This window comes from Mirounga leonina, unplaced genomic scaffold (genome assembly GCF_011800145.1).
Source record: "Mirounga leonina isolate KUSES-001 unplaced genomic scaffold, KU_Mleo_1.0 Mir_53, whole genome shotgun sequence".
Taxonomy (NCBI): domain Eukaryota; kingdom Metazoa; phylum Chordata; class Mammalia; order Carnivora; family Phocidae; genus Mirounga; species Mirounga leonina.
The window spans coordinates 38,356,013-38,375,215 of NW_023270807.1; the positions used below are offsets into that span (position 1 = coordinate 38,356,013).

At 32.7% G+C, this 19,203-nt stretch overlaps 1 protein-coding gene across 3 annotated transcripts in view; it reads right to left on the bottom strand.

Moving 5' to 3' along the window:
• Positions 1–19,203, bottom strand: part of PHIP (pleckstrin homology domain interacting protein) — a 135,501-nt gene that overhangs the window by 60,552 nt on the left and 55,746 nt on the right. For all 3 annotated transcript variants that reach the window (XM_034991212.1, XM_034991209.1, XM_034991211.1), the window contains 7 exons: positions 18,226–18,326; positions 18,092–18,132; positions 17,244–17,342; positions 16,320–16,473; positions 15,757–15,891; positions 3,622–3,750; positions 1,912–2,137 (listed from right to left, as the gene is read on the bottom strand). In XM_034991212.1, the coding sequence (XP_034847103.1) occupies positions 1,912–2,137; positions 3,622–3,750; positions 15,757–15,891; positions 16,320–16,473; positions 17,244–17,342; positions 18,092–18,132; positions 18,226–18,326 (885 nt within the window). The remainder of the gene's footprint in view (positions 1–1,911; positions 2,138–3,621; positions 3,751–15,756; positions 15,892–16,319; positions 16,474–17,243; positions 17,343–18,091; positions 18,133–18,225; positions 18,327–19,203) is intronic.

The following is a 19,203-nucleotide window of genomic DNA, read 5'->3' on the forward strand; positions in this document are numbered from 1 at the left end:
AAATGCCTGTGGATGCTTCTTTCCTGTTATGCTGCTGGGAAAACATGTCATGTTTGAACATCAAGGTCATATTCTATGACTCACTTTGAAGCCATAATTATTGTTATAGGTTCTCTTGTGGTCCTGTACTAATAACTAGTGTCTAATTCATTTTCAAGATCAGGTACACTTTTTTTACTATAAGGGAAGCTCAGTAAGGAAGAAAGGACAATGGACTAAGAGTCAGAGCTGCATTTGAATCCCTGTGGTTCCATACACTTTAACTCAAACAAGACATATGTTGTTAAGCTTTCATTTTCTCAACTTTTAGAATAAGGATACCATAAGGATTAAATGAGATATTTATGAAAGCCCTATACAGTTAAATGGAGGAAAAAATTAATAGCCACGATAATTAAGTAGCACTGATATTTTAATAAATGAGTCCTTTCCTTATTTCCCTGTGCCTGAAACCTATTTTGAGACCTGGGCAAGATCTGATTCTATCCAGTTCCCCTCTAAGACACTGAAGACATTTATCTTTATCTCAGTCCTATGATCAAGTCTTCTCTAATAATTTAATAATTGAGACTTCTCTAATCTGAATACCTGCCTAAATTTCTTGAATACTACCTGTTCTTAGATTCTCTGAGTTCATGCTATGTCCATGTATGAGACATTTTAGTTTCACATACTACAGACATTCAGGTCTGCTGGATTGTACTACTCTCTGCAAGTATCAGCAGAGACTATTCTTCTAATGCTTCCCCTCACCCTCCATCCTGAGTGGGCATGGCCATCTTCAAGAGCAGCCCTTCCTATCCAATATATTCATCTTCATTGCAATTTCATGCCCAATCCTTAAAGGAAAATAAGAGATGGGTCTTCTATAATGCAGTGAGACTGGTTTTTCTGCACAGCTTACAGAATCTAAATTCATTATTTAAAAGTTACTCATTATGTATTACATCTTATGTGTCCTTTACATATATCTACTTAGAAATTTTGTCCATTATGCTAGAGTTCAGAACTTAAAATATTTTCATAAATTTTTCTCTTTTTTAAAAGATTTATTTACTTATTTGAGAGAAAGAGTGAGAACACAAGCAGGGTCAGGGAGAGGGAGAAAGAATTCTGAAGCACTTAGGGCGGAGCCAGGCTTGGGGCCTGATCCTGTGACCATGAGATCATGACCTGACCTGAAACCAAGAGCTGGATGTTTAACTGACTGAGCCACCCAGGCGCCCCTTCGTAAATTTTTCTAGTTTAAAATATAACCAAGATTCATAAATTACAAAACTGGTTTAACCTTTCATAACGGTTTCCATTACTTTCAGTTAATAAATTAGTGCTACATCTCTTGTCAAAAGGGAAGGTCTGCAGACCTTGTCTCCATTTCAACTCCCTTTTAATTCTTGAACTAATTTGACTTTCTTCCTCCATTATTTCACTAAAACAGCTCTCAACACTTTCATTTCTACCTTACTTAAAATTTTTAAAAGTTGATCATTTCTTAAAACAATCTTCAACATGAATAAGACTATCTAGTCTTATTCTCTCTTTCACATCATACTACTTTTCCCTTTAATAACATTTATCACAAGTTTTAACTATTTGTTTATAACTGTATTTATTAATCTTACTCCATGAGAACAAGGATTGTGTCTGATTAATTCCCTACTGAACACCAGTTTAGCAGGTGTCTAGAGAAGATGAATAAATAAATGACCAAGATTATTGCTTTAACTCTCCAATGTTTCTTAATTCTTACAGTACATAATTCAGCATTGTTTAAAGGACTTTAAAGAAATTCTTAAAAATAATTTTACTTCTCATTTGTTCAAAACAGTAACAAAGCTCTACCCAATTAGCAATTTTATAAGACATCATTAGAAATGGAAAATTTGGTTGTCTACGAAAATGTGCATTTACCTGAGGAAGTTACTCCCATCTGAGGGATGAGTTGCTCCTCCCTGCAATTTTCACGACCAGGAACTAATCTCTGATATCTTGATGGATGAGGATTACCATCAACATCAACCAAAAAAGGGGGAGGCATGAGATGAGGTGCTTGCTGAGTCTGTTCATCTAATACAAAGTTGTTGGCATCACGAATAAGGGGCCGATAATCACTATGAAAGAACATCTGATCTGCTATCTGTAAAAAGAAAGGCCCATAAAAGATTGGAAAAATAAAAATTTATCATTATAAATTTCTAATGGAAGGCAATGTCTTTTTTTTTTTTTTTTTTTTAAGATTTTATTTAGAGCAGGAACACAAGCAGGACGAGTGGGAGAGGGTGAAGCAGCCTTCTGGCTGAGGAGGGAGCACGATGCGGGACTCAATCCCAGGACCCCGGGACCACGACCTGAGCTGAAGGCAGATGCTTAACAACTGAGCCACCCAGGCGCCCCGGAAGGCAATGTCTTAATGTAAATCATGGTATTAAGCAACAACATAAAAAAATATTCTTTTCTTGAGTTAATGGTAAATAAGTCTTTATTACACTTCTACATTAAATTTTATTATCAGAAAAGCAGCTGCTTTGAATTTTCTCTGCAACAAGGAAAAGACTATACATAAAATGCTAACATGATAATTAAAGTTGTGTAATTTCAAATTAAATGGCAAAATCAAATCTAGGTATAAATCATTCAGTGGTACTACTACTACTTTCATAGAGCTACCATGCATTATCTTATTTTTTAAACTATTAAACATAGTAATTACCTGTTTTGGCATTTTGCAAAGGGAAATCACTCAATTAATTTATTCTTTGAATTAAACTCCAATGAAATCACTTACAAAATTTAAGAAAACCCTTAAGTCTACAATAAATGTTGACTTATATATTAACATAAAAATCAACATGGCATGATATTCCAAGAGTTGATAAGCATTTTCCCTAGATTTTTTGAAATAACACAAAATTATTTTTACGAACTCATGCCTGACACATCTGTAACTTCAAAAAAAAATTTTTTTTAAAGATTTTTTTATTTATTTGACAGAGACACACACAGCGAGAGAGGGAACACAAGCAGGGGGAGTGGGAGAGGGAGAAGCAGGCTCCCCGGGGAGCAGGGAGCCCGATGCAGGGCTTGATCCCAGGACTCTGGGATCATGACCTGAGCCGAAGGCAGATGCTTAACAACTGAGCCACCCAGGCGCCCCTGTAACTTCAAAATTTTATTGGTTTATTTGGAATTTCTTAAACTATGAACTATTCAATTTTTAGGTCTTTTAATCACTAAGATAAGCTCTTTAATATTTAAAAATATTAGCTATTATCAGTAGACCATATATTTTTGAGAACCTCATTGAAAGCCAGATTTATACCCCAGCCTGCTCTTGCAGGCTACGTAGTTACTCCTTCTTGAAATGTAAAGATGATTAAATAAGATCTAATTATTATCTAATGTCTGTTACAGAGAATAGGACTTTAAGAACTGCTGTGTTCACCCTCCTCTCTAAAACTTAAGTCTCTAGAATACTTAAAATATGAGTGATTCTTCAAGCTTGAGACTGAAAGCATAAAAATGATGCTCACCCACTCCCAAAGAAATACAATCCCTAACCATCCATGAATTTAAAACAAATAACCAGGAAAAAAAAAAAGATACAGAATCATCATACGCTACCTTGTCATATTTACTACTGGAGCCAAAGCCAAAAATTAGAAGATGTCCATGAGAGTCTGTGCATGCAAAATGCTGACCATCAGGAGAGCATTTGCAGTCAAATACCGCACCATGTCCTTGCCCTTCGATCTGAAATATATTTAACCAACAATCAGAAAGTTGCCACTAAAATGTAAAGAACTGGTCACTGCCGTTACTAAAATTTTATGATAAAAGAGATGTAGAAGTATACATCCCAATGAAGTGAAGGTTAAGTATAACAGAGCAGAGTAACAAAATTTGTGAATATTCATGAAAAGTGCCAGATTAATAGCCTTGAAAAACAAAGTGTTCTCTTTATGCACACACAGACCAGACACAATTCAGGAAATAAAACATCAATTTCCCCCACCCATAGAATTCTGCTTCATGTCTTTAAGCCACATTTACAATGTAATTGCACCTTACATTCCATCTTATCTGCATTTAATCAAGCCCTTTCAGCAAAGGCTGACAATGTGTCGTAACTGCAGCGATTTTTTTTGTTAACTCTTGGAAGTAGTAGCCAGAGATCATTGCTCACAAGACACTAAATTTTTTTCTTTTTGGTAATAAATTCCCTTGATGGTCTGACTCATCTTTTAAATGGTGAATTTCAAAGGTTAAAGAAAAGGTTTTTTTTACCTGATAATTGTTTTCTGTTTTCCAGTTCCATTAATCCAGAACGAATGGGTTTCTCCCTGCAACCTGTCAATCAAACAGAGGTGGCCAATCACCACTCTGAATTTTTTTTGCTCTCAGTGCTTCTTCAGACTATGTTCCAGTTGAAACTTCTGTAGCAGTGTTCTGAAAGAGGTAAAAGTTCTAGCCTATCTAAAGCACAACTAGGGACTGAATTTCAGAAAACAACTAAAATAGGGAGTTGACTCCCTAACAAATAACAACTAAGGATGATTTTCAACAAATGCGATTGGATTTCTGGATTAGCAGAATCGGAACACACACACATTATCAGGTAAGAAATACCTCCTCTCTGTTCCGGTATCCACTGATCTAGAACAACTGAATTTTACTAGCAATATCCCAATATTCCAGGAAATGCTTAGAAAAGAGAGAAGTGGTAATTTTCTTTCTTTAGTGTTAAAAATATGGCATAGGGATGGATGTGCAGTTCACCAAATATGGAAGTGAAATTAAAATTTAGAAGAAGAATAGTTGATTTCTCAAGGAAAGTTTGCATTTTGGTCAAAAGAGAAACTATCACTCTAAAAGAAAGGGTTCTGCCTAAGAAGTTAATATATTATCACAAATGGGGTTGACTCAAAAAGAAAACTAGTTTCTCTTTAGAGCTTGTTGAAAAGAGGGAAAGAGTACACTGGTGTAATGTATTTTGGATAGTGATAATAATGGAAAAGAAATAAGAGTAACTTTCCTTAAAATTCATCATATGGAAGAAAATCGGTAAACTTATCTAACGACTAATACACTTAAAGATTTACCATACAAGCAAGAAAATGAATCATAAGTGAAACAGGATCATTTCTTGATTGTGAAGAAAGTTGGAGGAAAAGACAGGAGACAAAGGAAACTGATTCCAAGTCTAGCTTAAAACTATTCAAAAACGAGAAAGAACTATTTCTCCAAATTAGCATACAAGCATTAGTAAATATATGTATCTTAGAATTTGCCAAAAATGAGATACTACAAATGCAGAAATGTCAGGATCCAGGTCTCTTTTCAAATGTTTTTTAGGCAAAATAAAAAGTTATATGAACTATTATAAATAACCACTTGAAAAACTTTTATCTCTAGAAAGAATTTTACATCAAAAATTCAAGACTTAAGAATTCAAACTGCCTTGGCTATGTGCTGTTTTTATTTATTTCAGTTCAAAATTTCATAAAAGATGAAAAACAAAAAAGCAACAACTTATAAATTTACTTTAATAAATGCTTCCAGAAATGTAATACTATTGCTATAGGCCTATGGTTACAATTCTAAGTACACAGAACAGAGGAAGAGATCTGAAAGAAGTCTGACACAGCAATGACAAAGGATATTTGATAGATGTTCACGAGCATGGTAGCCTTCATATGATGTTTAGGCAACCTTGCTCTACATATTTTTTTTTTTTTTTTTTTTTTGTGGGGCAGGCTATATGAGGATCAATCAACCCTATTTCTATGCTATCTACCAATGTTGCCAAATTTACAGTTAGTAGATCTCTAAAAGAATACTTCGGAGATGTGGAACTTATAAAACTAAAAAAGCAAAGAAAAAATATCAATCCTACTGAAGATCACTGTTTCCTATGTAACACATGACATTTGAATATGGCAGGACAGTATCAATTTTCTTGGTATAAGGCATCTGTATAACTTCAAAGTGACTTTTATACAGACAAAATAAAAGTTCATTTCCACAACATCAGAAAAAAGTAAAAGCACATTATTTGCCATTATTCACTAAAGGAGGCACTGAAAGAATCTACTCATGAATCAATCAGAAAAGCTGTCCATAATCTTATTAATTAAAATGTCAAATTTATCTTTAGTAATGGCTCCTCTGATAATAAACACATAACTACAAAATGCAGACTAGGCTTTCCAGTTGATACAAAGGAGAAAAATACTTTACTTTCCCTATATAACTAAATACACTGTAACTGTTTTAATGATTATGCTGTGATTAAGGTAAGCCAAACAAAAAAGAAAAAATGATTTCACCTTCTTAAAACAGGCTTAAAGTATATAGAAGAATTCCAAAAGAAAAAAAATTTAATAATGAAGGCACTATAATTCATGTATAACTAGAAAACAATGAAGCTTATATTCAAAACCCAAAAGGATGAAGGGGGGCCTGGCTGGCTCAGTTAAGTGTCCCACTCTTGGTTTCGGCTCAGGTCATCATCTCAGGGTCCTGAGATCCAGCCATGAGTCCAGCTCCGCCCTCAGCATGGAGTTCGCTTGACTCTACTCCTCCTCTGGTTCTCTCTCTCTCTCTCTCGAATAAATAAATGAAATCTTAAAAAAAAAAAAGATGAAATATCTACTCTATCCACATTAAAGTTATATGGGCCTATCATAAAATTAAATGTACTGCTTAACCCAAGAATAAGTCAACATAAAATTTAATATTGTACATAACTTATGCCAGTATTTAATGTATGCTGTAGAAAATTAAAAAACAGAAAGGAATAATAATGACAAATTTTCCAAGTGAATTTTAAATGAACTACCTCTCATAAAATCAAGCACGCTTAAGAAACATTTGGGACATATGTAAATACAGACCACACAATAAAACTCATACACATTAAATCACAATTAAGGAAAGCTGAGAAAATCCAGGCTATGGTATTTACCAATAAGTGCAAAAATTTCAAAGAGAATAGGAGTTAAAATAAAAAATTTATTCAGCAATTATGATACAGAAGTTATTTTATTTTATTTTTAAAGCAAGAGATGAAAGGATTAGACAAGTTAAAATAGTAATTCCTCTGTAGGGAAATTCTCATACTGACTAAATTCTAGAAATATTTCCAAGAAATGAGTAGCACAATCTTATTAATTTAGAGATTTATAGTGAATTTGAAAAAATACAAAAAGAGCTTTGATGATGATGATGTCATATTTAATGAAGTATGCTAGTACCTTTTTCAAGGCAGAATACTATCCGCAACTTCTAATGTAATTTTTGTGAAGTAGAAAATGAATAATTAAAGATGAGTAACTAAATGAGGCCTACAACCCAAGAGACTTCTCTGGTAATGGGCAAATCACCTAATCTCTCTGTGAAATGACAGAGATAATTTAAATGATCAGAGTCCTACCTTGTTCTAAAATTCTAACATCTGATATTCAGGAAGACTTTTTGGAAGAATTAGACAAATCTGGAAATGAGGTACGCTAAAAGTACTAGAATGCAGACTAAAATTACAGGGTCTAAATTACATCAGTCATGAGGATCATACATACAGATGAATATGACAAGTATGTCATCTTAGAGAGACTCAACACAAATCAGGAACATGGGCTATCTTAAGCAGAATCATCCTGTTAAGGAATTATTCCATGTCTATGACCAGGGTCAATTTTTTTTTTTTTTTTTTTTTTAAGATTTTATTTATTTGAGAGAGAGCACAACCGGGGGGGAGGGAAGGGGCTGGAGGGACAGAGGGAGAGGGAGAAGCAGACTCCCTGCTGAGCAGGGAACCCGATCATGACCTGAGTCGAAGGCAGATGTTTAACTGACTGAGCCACCCAGGCGCCCCAACAGTGGTATATTTTTAAAAATTAATGAGACTGGGGCGCCTGGGTGGCTCAGTTGGTTAAGTGTCCAACTCTTGATTTTGGCTCAGGTCCTGGTCTCAGGGTTGTGAGACTGAGTCCCACCTCGGGCTCTGCGCTCAGCAGGGAGTCTGCCTGAGATTCTCTCTCTCTCTCTCTGCCCCTCCTCTGACTAGCACAGGCACATGCACTCTCTCTCTAACTAAATAAAATCTTAAAAAAAATAAACAAAAATATACCACTGTTTAGAAGGGAGCATCTTACCTAGAAATTTAAAATAAAATTAAAACTTTTATTTTTTTAAGATTTTATTTATTTGAGGGAGAAACAGACTCCCTGCTGAGCAGAGAGCCCAATGTGGGACTTAATCCCAGGACCCTGAGATCATGACCTGAGCTGAAGGTAGACACTTAAGCGACTTAGCCACCGAGGTGCCCCAAATTACGGATCTTTTAAGTACCCTAATGATTCTGTGATATAGACTCATATCCCAAGAATAAAGCAGCTGGGAAATGGAATTTATGCTAAGAATCACCCTTACAAAATCCTTATGTATAAAGAACTTTTTTTTTTTTTTAAGATTTTATTTATTTGACAGAGAGAGACACAGCAAGAGAGGGAATACAAGCAGGGGGAATGGGAGAGGGAGAAGCAGGCTTCCTGCCGAGCAGGGAGCCTGATGCGGGGCCCGATCCCAGGACCCTGGGATCATGACCTGAGCCGAAGGCAGCCGCTTAACGACTGAGCCACCCAGGCGCCCCTGTATAAAGAACTTTATAAGTTTATCTACATGGGGAGAAATAAACTTAATTAAGAAAATACACTAGATACTGAAGACAGACACTGTCATATATATGATTAAAATATGCTTTTGCCATTTTCTAATCATTATGATAGTTACAGTGTAAACAAAAAATATATCTTAAGGGAAGTTATCCACTCTAATAGTCTGGATGTCATCAAATTACTTTGAAAGACCTTTAGTAAATGAATGTTTCCTTTAATACTGAAGATTCTTTAATTTATAGTTAACATTATTACATATGAATTAAAGATAGCTATTTAAGTAGTGCCAAGGTAAGTAAATTTGTGTAAAAAAGGAAACTGCTGTAACTGGCTTGATAGAACCAACAGATATATAAAAGTGATTTTGAAGAATCAGCTCTAATTTTCATCAAAAGAACATTTATTATCAAAATAACTCATCTTCAAATTTAACAGCATTCTGTTTACCCATATTCTAATTTCACTGAGGGATGCAGTATTATTAATCAGTCCTCCTTGTAATCTATTCTCCTCCTTTGTCCGCTAACATGGTATTAGCATGGTACCTTTCTAACATATTCTCTAGAGATTTTGATCTCATCTCCATTTGCTAAATATGACTACTTCTAAAAGTTTAGTTTTAAGCCCTCCACACTCCTCTATCTCCATGAGGTAAACAGCATTCTACATGGAAGACTTCAACATCTCTTTTCATTCCTAGCCCCTCTAAGTATTCTATCTCCAAGTGTTGCCTGTCCATTTCCACACAGGTCATCCAACACTACATCACAATAAACAGATAAAAGATGAACTAAAAAAATCAGTTTTTCTTCACATCACTCATATTTCCATTAATATTTTTTAATACAATACTCTACACACATTAATTTAATCAGTTTAATTTCAATTATTAAATCTTCTGTCATTATCCAGCCCTAATCCTTCTATCAGTCACAAAATACCAAGTCCTATACACATATATTTTTCTTTCACAAATTTCCTACCACCCAAACCCTATACATTTTCATTGTGATTTCACTGATAATAGTAGTTATTCCCCAACCTATTCAACTTTGTACCTGAAATACTACTGCTGGCAATCAAACTTATTCCTTTGTTCCCTTGTTTCTAAAATGTAAATATAATCTGCCAAAAATCCCACTATGTTAACTACTCTTTACACTAACAAGACAACATAAGGCCATCAACAATCCACCTCAACTTATATACTTTTCATCTTATCAAAATCTCTTTAAAATCTATTCCAAACATTCTAAATTACTCTCTGCACATCTTAACATTTGTTACTACCTTATTTATAATATTCCTCTTATTTATAAAATTAAGTATCTTTCTTACTGACTCAATTTTTATTTTTCAAGACACAATTTTAGTTCTTCCTCCTCAAAAAAACTTTTTCTGACCATCCACCCTGAAGTGATCCCTCCAGCTTCAGATATAGCAATTATCTTTTCTCATATGCCATGTTACCACTGCTGGCTAAAAACAAGGACCATCTCTTATTCTTCCTTGTGGTCCCCATGTTTGTCCTTATGCACAAAACAAACACTCAAATATTTGCTTAATCGAAGTGTCTTTCACCTGTATGTTTACATTCTGTAGAATTGTACAAATTTCCCTGTAGAACTACCAAATCTCAAACACCCTTGTGATAGTAACTCATAGACCATGTCAAAGAATTACATGAAGTAATTCACTAAATATAATACAAGATGACAAGATACAGAGACAAACTCACATTCATGGCAACAAATTTTAAGATATGTTTTTGATACCAAAGATGAGAAAGAGACAGACAGAAACTAAAGAACCCCAGAAACCTGAAAGTGACAATAACTACAGTTCATACTCAGAAGATTGAAGGTAATTCCTTACCCAGAGAGGCTGAAACAAGGACTGGAAGCATCAAAGAATCCTTTTAACATAGAGTGCAGATATATGGCATCTTGTTAGATGATGAGAGAGAGGTAATGAAAGAGATGGAAGGATGAAAGCAAAAAAAGGAAGGAGAAGGAGAGAAAGAGAAAGATTTATCTTGAAATCTTGATTCACAAGAGAACACGATATGAGATTACTATTTTGAGCTTCTCTTTCTGCCTTTCCTAGATATATGCAGCTACAATTGTCTAAAACTAAAGTAGAGGTCACACTGAGAACATATTGTCAGAAGTATGCATGTGCAAAAATTCTGAGTGGTGGATTGGCAGCCTCTGCTTGTTTGGAACGTTGCAAGGAGAAATATATTGTTCTGGATTAGTGGACACTGGAACATTTTTTAAAAATCTCAAGTAAAAGAAAGGTTAATTATAAAAATAAGGAAAATTTTAATTAAATAAAAATTGTTATTTGGAATTTACTCATGAAACAACAGAAGTAAAGCAAAACTCAAATTCAGTAAAATTGCCTTCTAGAAGGAGACATTATACTCTTCAATTAAAATCAAAACCAGACAAGAGGCAACAAACTACAGCTTTGAGTAACATGACAGAAACAGAAAGATATGGAAAAAGAGGGAGTCATAAACACAGCTAGAATAATAGAGAAAAAAAGGGAACAGGAAAGATAAAGCAAAAGCAAAAGCGCCAGAAACATGAGGAAAGCAATTAATGTGGGGTCTACAAATCCCACTCCAAACATCTTTTACTTACTAATAATCAAATGTCCTACTAACTAAGAAATTTGAAAGTCTCTTTTCAAATTAATTTATTATTCATTTAAACTTAGAGTTAAAACTTAGCTATCCTGTGTTAATTTAAGGGAAAAAGAACCATAAAACAACTTTGTATTAAGGAACATTTATGGTTATATTTAAGCTCCCAAACTTGCCTACCTCTTTCAGGGAACTGGAATATCACAAAATCCTTCAAATTCACTTCAGAGAGTCTGCACACATTTTCAAGTTATTTCTGAGAATAATTTATCTGCCTTTTAACATTTAACGGAAATTTCAGAGCCTTTAAACTAGAGTTTAGAACAACTCTCAAAGCTGTACTAGGCTTGCTGCACTACATCTGAATAGTTTGGAATATTCTTAATATATACTATCTCCCTTCAACAAAATATCTAAATATACTTTTATCTTGAATACTTAAGTTATATAAAGACTGTTCAGCTATAATATGAGTAACTGACATAGTTTTTAGAGGACTGTTGATAAAGAAAGCTTAAGGGCTGGAATTTATATATATGTGTTTTAAAAAATAATAAAGCTGTCTTATCATAATCTTCTCTACAATATTCTCTTTAGTTTCATTCTCTGGTTCATCAAAAAAAAGAAGAAAGGTTCAAGGTTTCCACCTTATGTACTTTTCCAGCAAATGCCATTAAAAGTTTATTTTAAGATTATTTTTAGTTAAAGATGAAACAATGGTGGGGAGGGAGCAAGGAACATACATTGCCTATTCCACTTTATGCTGTGTTGTATCATCTCACTTGTCATATACTTCTTGTATATAACAAAAGCAAACCCAACACCTACCTCTCTATCATTCAGATCCTCTATTAAGAGGAAATCTAGCAGTAAAGATAAAGTAACTCCATCACTTTTTCTAGACAATAGTACTAGCAAGTTGAGAATCTATTAGATTTTGAAATTAAATAATTAGGGGATTATGTAAGCAAACAAGGAATTAAATCTTTATCGCAATTCTTAATCGCAAACCTTGTTTACACATTTAGGTGGTCCTAAAATAAAGTGTCAGATTTTTAAAAAGTATAAGTCAAGGTTTGATACAGGAAAAAAAGAATTTGAATATTACCAGAATGATGAATATCAGTGCAATATTAATATATCAATGTATCATGTTTTAAATTTATTAAATGTATCAATATTTTTTTATTAAAATTTATTTTAAAAATTACTATATATCAAACAAAATTTAACTTTTCACCTGTGAAAGGCTTTTCGATGATACAGAATTTTTGGTAATTTCTAAAATTTCAATTAATTTTTGTAATAGGTAAGAAAGGTACACTAATATGCTGATTAAAACAAAATAATTGTTACATGATTTTCTTATTTCTTGCAAAGGTATTATGAATTTCAAGTGGAAAATCTAATTATTATAAAAAGAAAAACCAATAGTAAAGCAGTATTTTCAAAATATACTTGATAACCTGTATTTTAAAGAATTTATATATCAAATTTTTGTTATTTTAAAGGCAGCTTACATGCCTTACTTTCTGGCTGTAGGTTTATTTAATGGGGAATTTATTTATTCATGTTATAAGCTTTTAAACTTATATGAAATTTTAAAACTCATATGAAATATTACTTAGTCTTAATAATAATTCATCTAAACTTTTACCATTTCTAGTCTAAACAGGGAGTATTCCACTAGAGTTATTTATCCTTAAATCTTCCAAGGCACTATAACTAGTCCCTTTACAGAGCATTCAAAAAATATTTACTAAGTTGAACTTCTGATTACTAACACAATTTAATATCAGGGTTTGAATTTTTACTTCTCCAACTTTTATGGTATTTTAGTAACTCAAAAAATTACTGGTTTGCTATACAGAGCCAAATAGTTTTAACTACTATAACCAAAATTCAACAGTCAGGAGAGCGTACAGTAAACACAAGCTTCTACTCCCCCCTCAAACTGTTTTTATTTTCTTAACAGCACTGCTGGATGCTTTATCTTCCATCTGTCCACAGATAAAACAACAAAATGAACAAAAATGCAAAAAACAAAAAGGGCACTTAGATAACTTATAAATTAGAGACAGATAGAAAAAAAATCATCAAGCTAAATTATAAGATCTCAAAAGATCTACTAAGAGTTAATACCATTATAAAAACATTTTCTCCTGGTGACATATCACTAACTAGGGAGAATTGGAAGTTAGCTGTACAATGTCCAACCATTAACTAGAGTTAGCATTAAGAACACAGTAACAACGGACAAAAAAAATACGGGTTTAAACCCCAAGTCCCCGTGTAAGAGCTGTGTGACCTAGGTAAACCTGGGCAAAGCAATTCATCTCTGTACAGTTTCTCCATTCATAAAACCAGTAATAATAAAATCTACCTGATTATATTACAAAGTTTTCATGAGACCCAAATGAGGTAATACGTAGAAGTATTTTGGAAGTCATTAAAAATCTTGCAAAAAATTAAAAGGAGGATCCTTATTTTAATTAGATAAAGTATAGTTCATTTTCTACTTTTTTTAAATGCAGGATATATTTTTAATCCTTTTTAGTCTATGTTTTGCTTTTCTCAGTTTGAATATTCTAAGGATAGGATCCAATTCCACTTATTACATAAAGCTGTTTCTTCTGCCCTTTAGAGGCTTCTCTTATTCTTGGAACAGGAAAAATATCTTTATCTAAAACTCTTATTAAAACAATTTTTATGACAGTAATGTAACTAATCCCTTAGCTAATTTCAAAGAACATACATATAATATAGCTGACTTCTATTCCTGGCTATATCACGAATTTGTGATGGTCTAAGAAGCAAATCACTTCAATCTCAATGTGTTCCAATTTCTATAACATAAGGTGGAATATTAGTGTGATCAACTTACCTGATGAGGAAAAATTCACCTTTGTAGCTTAAAGGTGAAAGCAGTATTCAAGTACGAGAGAAAACTTTCCCTTCAATCTACTAACACACCAATGCCTTTTAAAAATATGAAATTACTAAAAAAAAAAAGTCACTAATATATGTATAGGCCACAAATTGTTTTCTTTTGAAGCTATAAAGACAAATTGAGAAATAACTAATATTTTTTTTAAACAGAGATGTCCCAAAAAGGAGCAAACCAGAAACACAAGGACAGAAAAAGAATTCTTTACCAGCATATTTAAGTATTTGCTTTAAAAAAAATCTCCTCTATACACATATCACTAAGGAAATCCATCTGTCACTAAAATTGTACTCCAAATAATTAAATCTTTTTTAAAAAATAAGAATTGGACAAATCTTTGTTCTTACCTTATGTACACTAAGGCATCTATAAAGACAGCCAACTTAATTCCTTCACTAATGAAAATTCTAACTCCTCCAACTGATCTTATTAATTACTTCTTACTACGTAGAAGTAACTTTACTATGATTATCAATCAAGTATAGTATCACTTTCATGAAGTTTTTTCACAAACCACTGTATTTCACAAATGACACTTTTGAAATTTTTCTTTTGCAAAATGTGCACACACTGTTCATTGTAATGCTTCATAATTCATTACTAGAGGTTTCTGTAATTGATTTTTTAAAAAAAACTAAAGATTCTGAAATAGTAGAAATACAAGTTTTTCTTTTTTTATTTTGTTGAAAGGTATCCCTGATATATAGGAAACAGATTTAAAAATACGTGACTGTATAAACAGCAGTATTTGAGAAAAACTTTATATAGTTCATATAGTGGTTACACAGACAAGGTACCACTGCACAATAATCTGTATGTGATATTAAACCACTGCAATTCCAATACTCAACAATACGTACTAAAAATCTACGTAAAGAAGCAAAATGTAGAGGGGAAAGGGCTTGCACACAATAAATATCTTACATAATATAATTTGATAAAAGACAAGAATGCCTTTAATTTTAAAATGGGTGTGTTAGGAGGGGGGTGCCTGGCTGGCTCAGTTGGAAGAACATGAGACTCTTGATCTCAGGGTCATGAGGTTGAGACCCACGTGGGTGTAGAGATTACTTAATAAATAAAACTTTAAAAAATAAGTAAGTAAAATGGGTGTACTGGAATCAATTTCTGTTGTACAAGAGGACTTTTGAAGTACAATAACACAATACAAATATTTAGAATTTCTTCACATGGTTTTCCAAAATTTTTATCTATATTGTATCTTCGTACTTGCGAGTTTCTCAAGTACCACTGTTAAAACTACTTTAAAAACCAAATTAGTTATCACCAATATAACTGTATTGTAATACACACAATTTTCTTTTAAATTTAACTTAAGTGTACAATACAGAACTCTTTTTGAAACTTACAGGCAAAATAGTATCTAAACAGATTCCTAAATGGATTTCCTTTGTGATATGCAGAGTACCTGCAAGCAGTCCCCAAATCTTTAACAGCTATAAAATGAAGAGACTGATAATTACCATATTGAAATAAGATCGAATTTTGACTCCTCTTGCCAGATCCCACACTATCACGTTTCCATCGTGACCAGCAGAGAAGAGAACTCTCGGATCGAATGGGTGTGGCTCAAGGACAAATACCTCATCTTCATGACCCTGAAATATTTTTGAAGTGGAAAAGAATTATAAATTCAAAAAAAGGAAATTCAATCAAGCATCAGTATGGCAACACTTCTAGAATTTGAAATCTAAGAATTAATGAAGTAGCAAAAATCTTCAAATTTATCAATGTATAATAATGAAGCTGAGCTAATACCACCAATCAAGGCTTTGCTATCATTTGGTGAAACCTGAGAATAATATTGATGCAGCCCTACATACTAAATAACAGCAAGGATCTAGAGTTCCAAGCCAAACCAGTTTAACTACATTTTAAAATTATTTCTAATCTCCCACAAAGACCTGTTACCCATCTAGCAAGATTTTTAAGCTAACTTCTTATAAAAGACTTTACTTCTCAATGAAAATAGTCCATTCTATAATTAGCTTCATTATGCCAAATAAAAATGAGTCTTTTTTCTCACCATCAGGACATGAATTAGTTGACCGGTGTAAGAATTCCAAACTTTCAGAGTCATGTTATTAACTGCAGTTATAACTGTATTGTCATGTCGATCCCAAGCTACCATAGTTACTTTCATTTTTGTGATTTTATCTTCTATTCCTTGAAGGTTTTGGCTGAAAGTGATGGAGGCAGTATTTGTTTACACTGATATTATGTATTAAAATACTAGTATGACAAAAACTTAAATGTGTTTTCTCATAATTTATATTTATATTCATTACATGGATAACTATCACTTAAGAGTAATTAATAGTTTGAATCAACAAAGAATGAAGGCAAAAATCACTGCACTGAGTCAGCAAATCCAGGATTTCAGCACTCCTAAGCCTTTAGTAATAGATGACCTTGAGCATGTTATCAATTAACTCTATCTGGATCCAAGAGTTCTGTGCCATGGCTGCTCACTCTCCATCTTTCACTGCTGCTATCATGCCCTAGAGTTAACTTACTGAATACTAAAACCAAAATAACAGTTATAAGGTGAAATATAATTTCTCATGGCTGGAGAAAACCATTAGATATACAGTATCATCCCTCTGTGACATACTACATCATCTCTCTCTGACAGATGAACAATACAGTATGTCCCACTTTCTGAAGAAAACTAGCAAAACTTACAAATATTCCTACAGTACTATCATCTCCTTAACAAACTGAATTTAAAAAAAGTAATTCATGCAGATCTTCTCATATTTTTGGCAAAAAATAATTTCAGAAATATCCTCTTTCCATCTCCAACAGCACTAATTATTATAGAAAAGTAATCATTTTTACATGGATTACGACATATGATTTATAGGCTGAGAGTCACACCAACCTATAATATAGCATACTTTAAATGATCTACCTTTATCTATGTAATATTTCAAATTTGATCTCTTACCCTGCTGGACGAGTAGCCATATCCAACAAAATGCTCTTCCATTCTCTTCGTTTAAATTGCCAAATACGTGCTGTCCCATCACGACTCCCACTTACAAATCTGTATTAAAGGAAGCCCAACCCCCCCAAAAAACCACATGTACTTAACTAAAATGTGTTTTCCCAGAGATGTTTTTCAAAATACTAAAAGAGAGCATTCATCTTTACTTACACAGCATTCTAATACAATTAAAGATTACTCTGTCAGATATTCTCTGTAAAACTAAGAACTTCTGCAACTTTATGGGCTTTTAAAATTTTATACACATACATTCTAATGTGTGTGGCTAGGTCTCAAAATAACATTCAACAGTGATTCAAGGCTACTATTTACTACCTTACAAATAGAATCAGTATTTTCCAATGGAAAAATACTGATTTTCCTCTCAATATTAAAGAATGTGACTTATAAATAGTGTTTATAAATAGCTTTCTTTCATTTTAAAATAAGAACCTGGGAAAATTTGTACATCATTTAAGCTTATTATCAGTAAATAGTTCTGCCTCAAATATTACATTGTGATACATTTCAAAACTCTACTAAAAGTTACCCTACACTTTGACATACGTAGAAAATATAAAGGGTGGATAAAAGTCCCTATTATTAAAAGTGGACAAATTAACTAATATTAATACAAATAAAACAAAGATGTGCTCAGGCTATAGTCACTTTTTAGTAGAACTGGTCAAGACCTTTATTTTAGGTAGCTAGTTTGTATATAATTCTAATTAAAATCTGACTACAAGAAATGTCTTTATTTGAAAATTTTAAATTAGAATTAAATTTACAAACAAAAATAATTATTTTACCTGTTGCTAGTGTTGGAAAACTGGATACTGTCAACTTTGTCCTACATATAAGCAGATAAAAAAAGAGAATCCTGAATATAAACTATTAGATTCATTTAAATTGTTCCAATCTAATTCTTTTTACCAGTACTTACAGTATGGAACTCCAATTCTGATATTTTCTCTGGCTGACCTGATCCAAAAAAATAAACCCGAATAATATGATCTGTGCTTCCCGTGGCCAGAAACATTCCACCTGAGGAATAACAGCAAACAATTATGAGTAAAACATAATTTTAAGATCTTTGAAAATTAAATAAAATGCAAGCAATATTACCATGATATGCACTGATGATTAACATTTTATTCTAAAACATTTCATATTTATCTTAAGTATATAATACATCTAAACCTGAACTTAACTTAAAAGTTTACAAACACCTCTTTAACTAGGATGAAATTTTCAATACTTACAGAAGATTTCTATTACAAATGACTTCACTAAGTGATTACATAATTTTATGTTAAAATTGGCAGTCACCCTCCCTAGAAAACATGTCCTTTAACTCTGCTTAAGTCCCTCTCTTGCCACATTTCCTATCTGTTAAAATCCTATCAAACTTTTAGGGCCCAATTTCTTCAGTAGGTCGTCTTTGCAATTCTGCAATTGAATGAGCCTGCTTTCCTCTGAACTCTTATGATTTTGTCTCGTAGCACATACATTTTACTTTGCATTATAATTATTTATATATGTAATTTATCCTCTATCCTTGGAATCAATACTCTCCCACAGTGCTGAAAACAGTGCTGTATATAACTGCTTACAGAGTACTCTGAAATCATGGATAGTGCCTATAATTGCATTATTACTAAAAGGAAAATTGTCTTCATGGCAGTAGCAGTGGAAATCTAGAAGTGAGAAATTAAACATGTTTGGATATTAATATGGCAAAAACAGATTTATGTCATTAGTTTGTAATCCTGTTGAGATACTACTACTATCCACAACTATGAACTGAAAAGTAAAACTGGAGGTAAATGTGGAAGGAACTGGTATTAGGAACATTAGGTATTAAATCTATTGATGTTTCATTTCATTTTCTCATTATTTCAAATATTCAAATTATAATTTG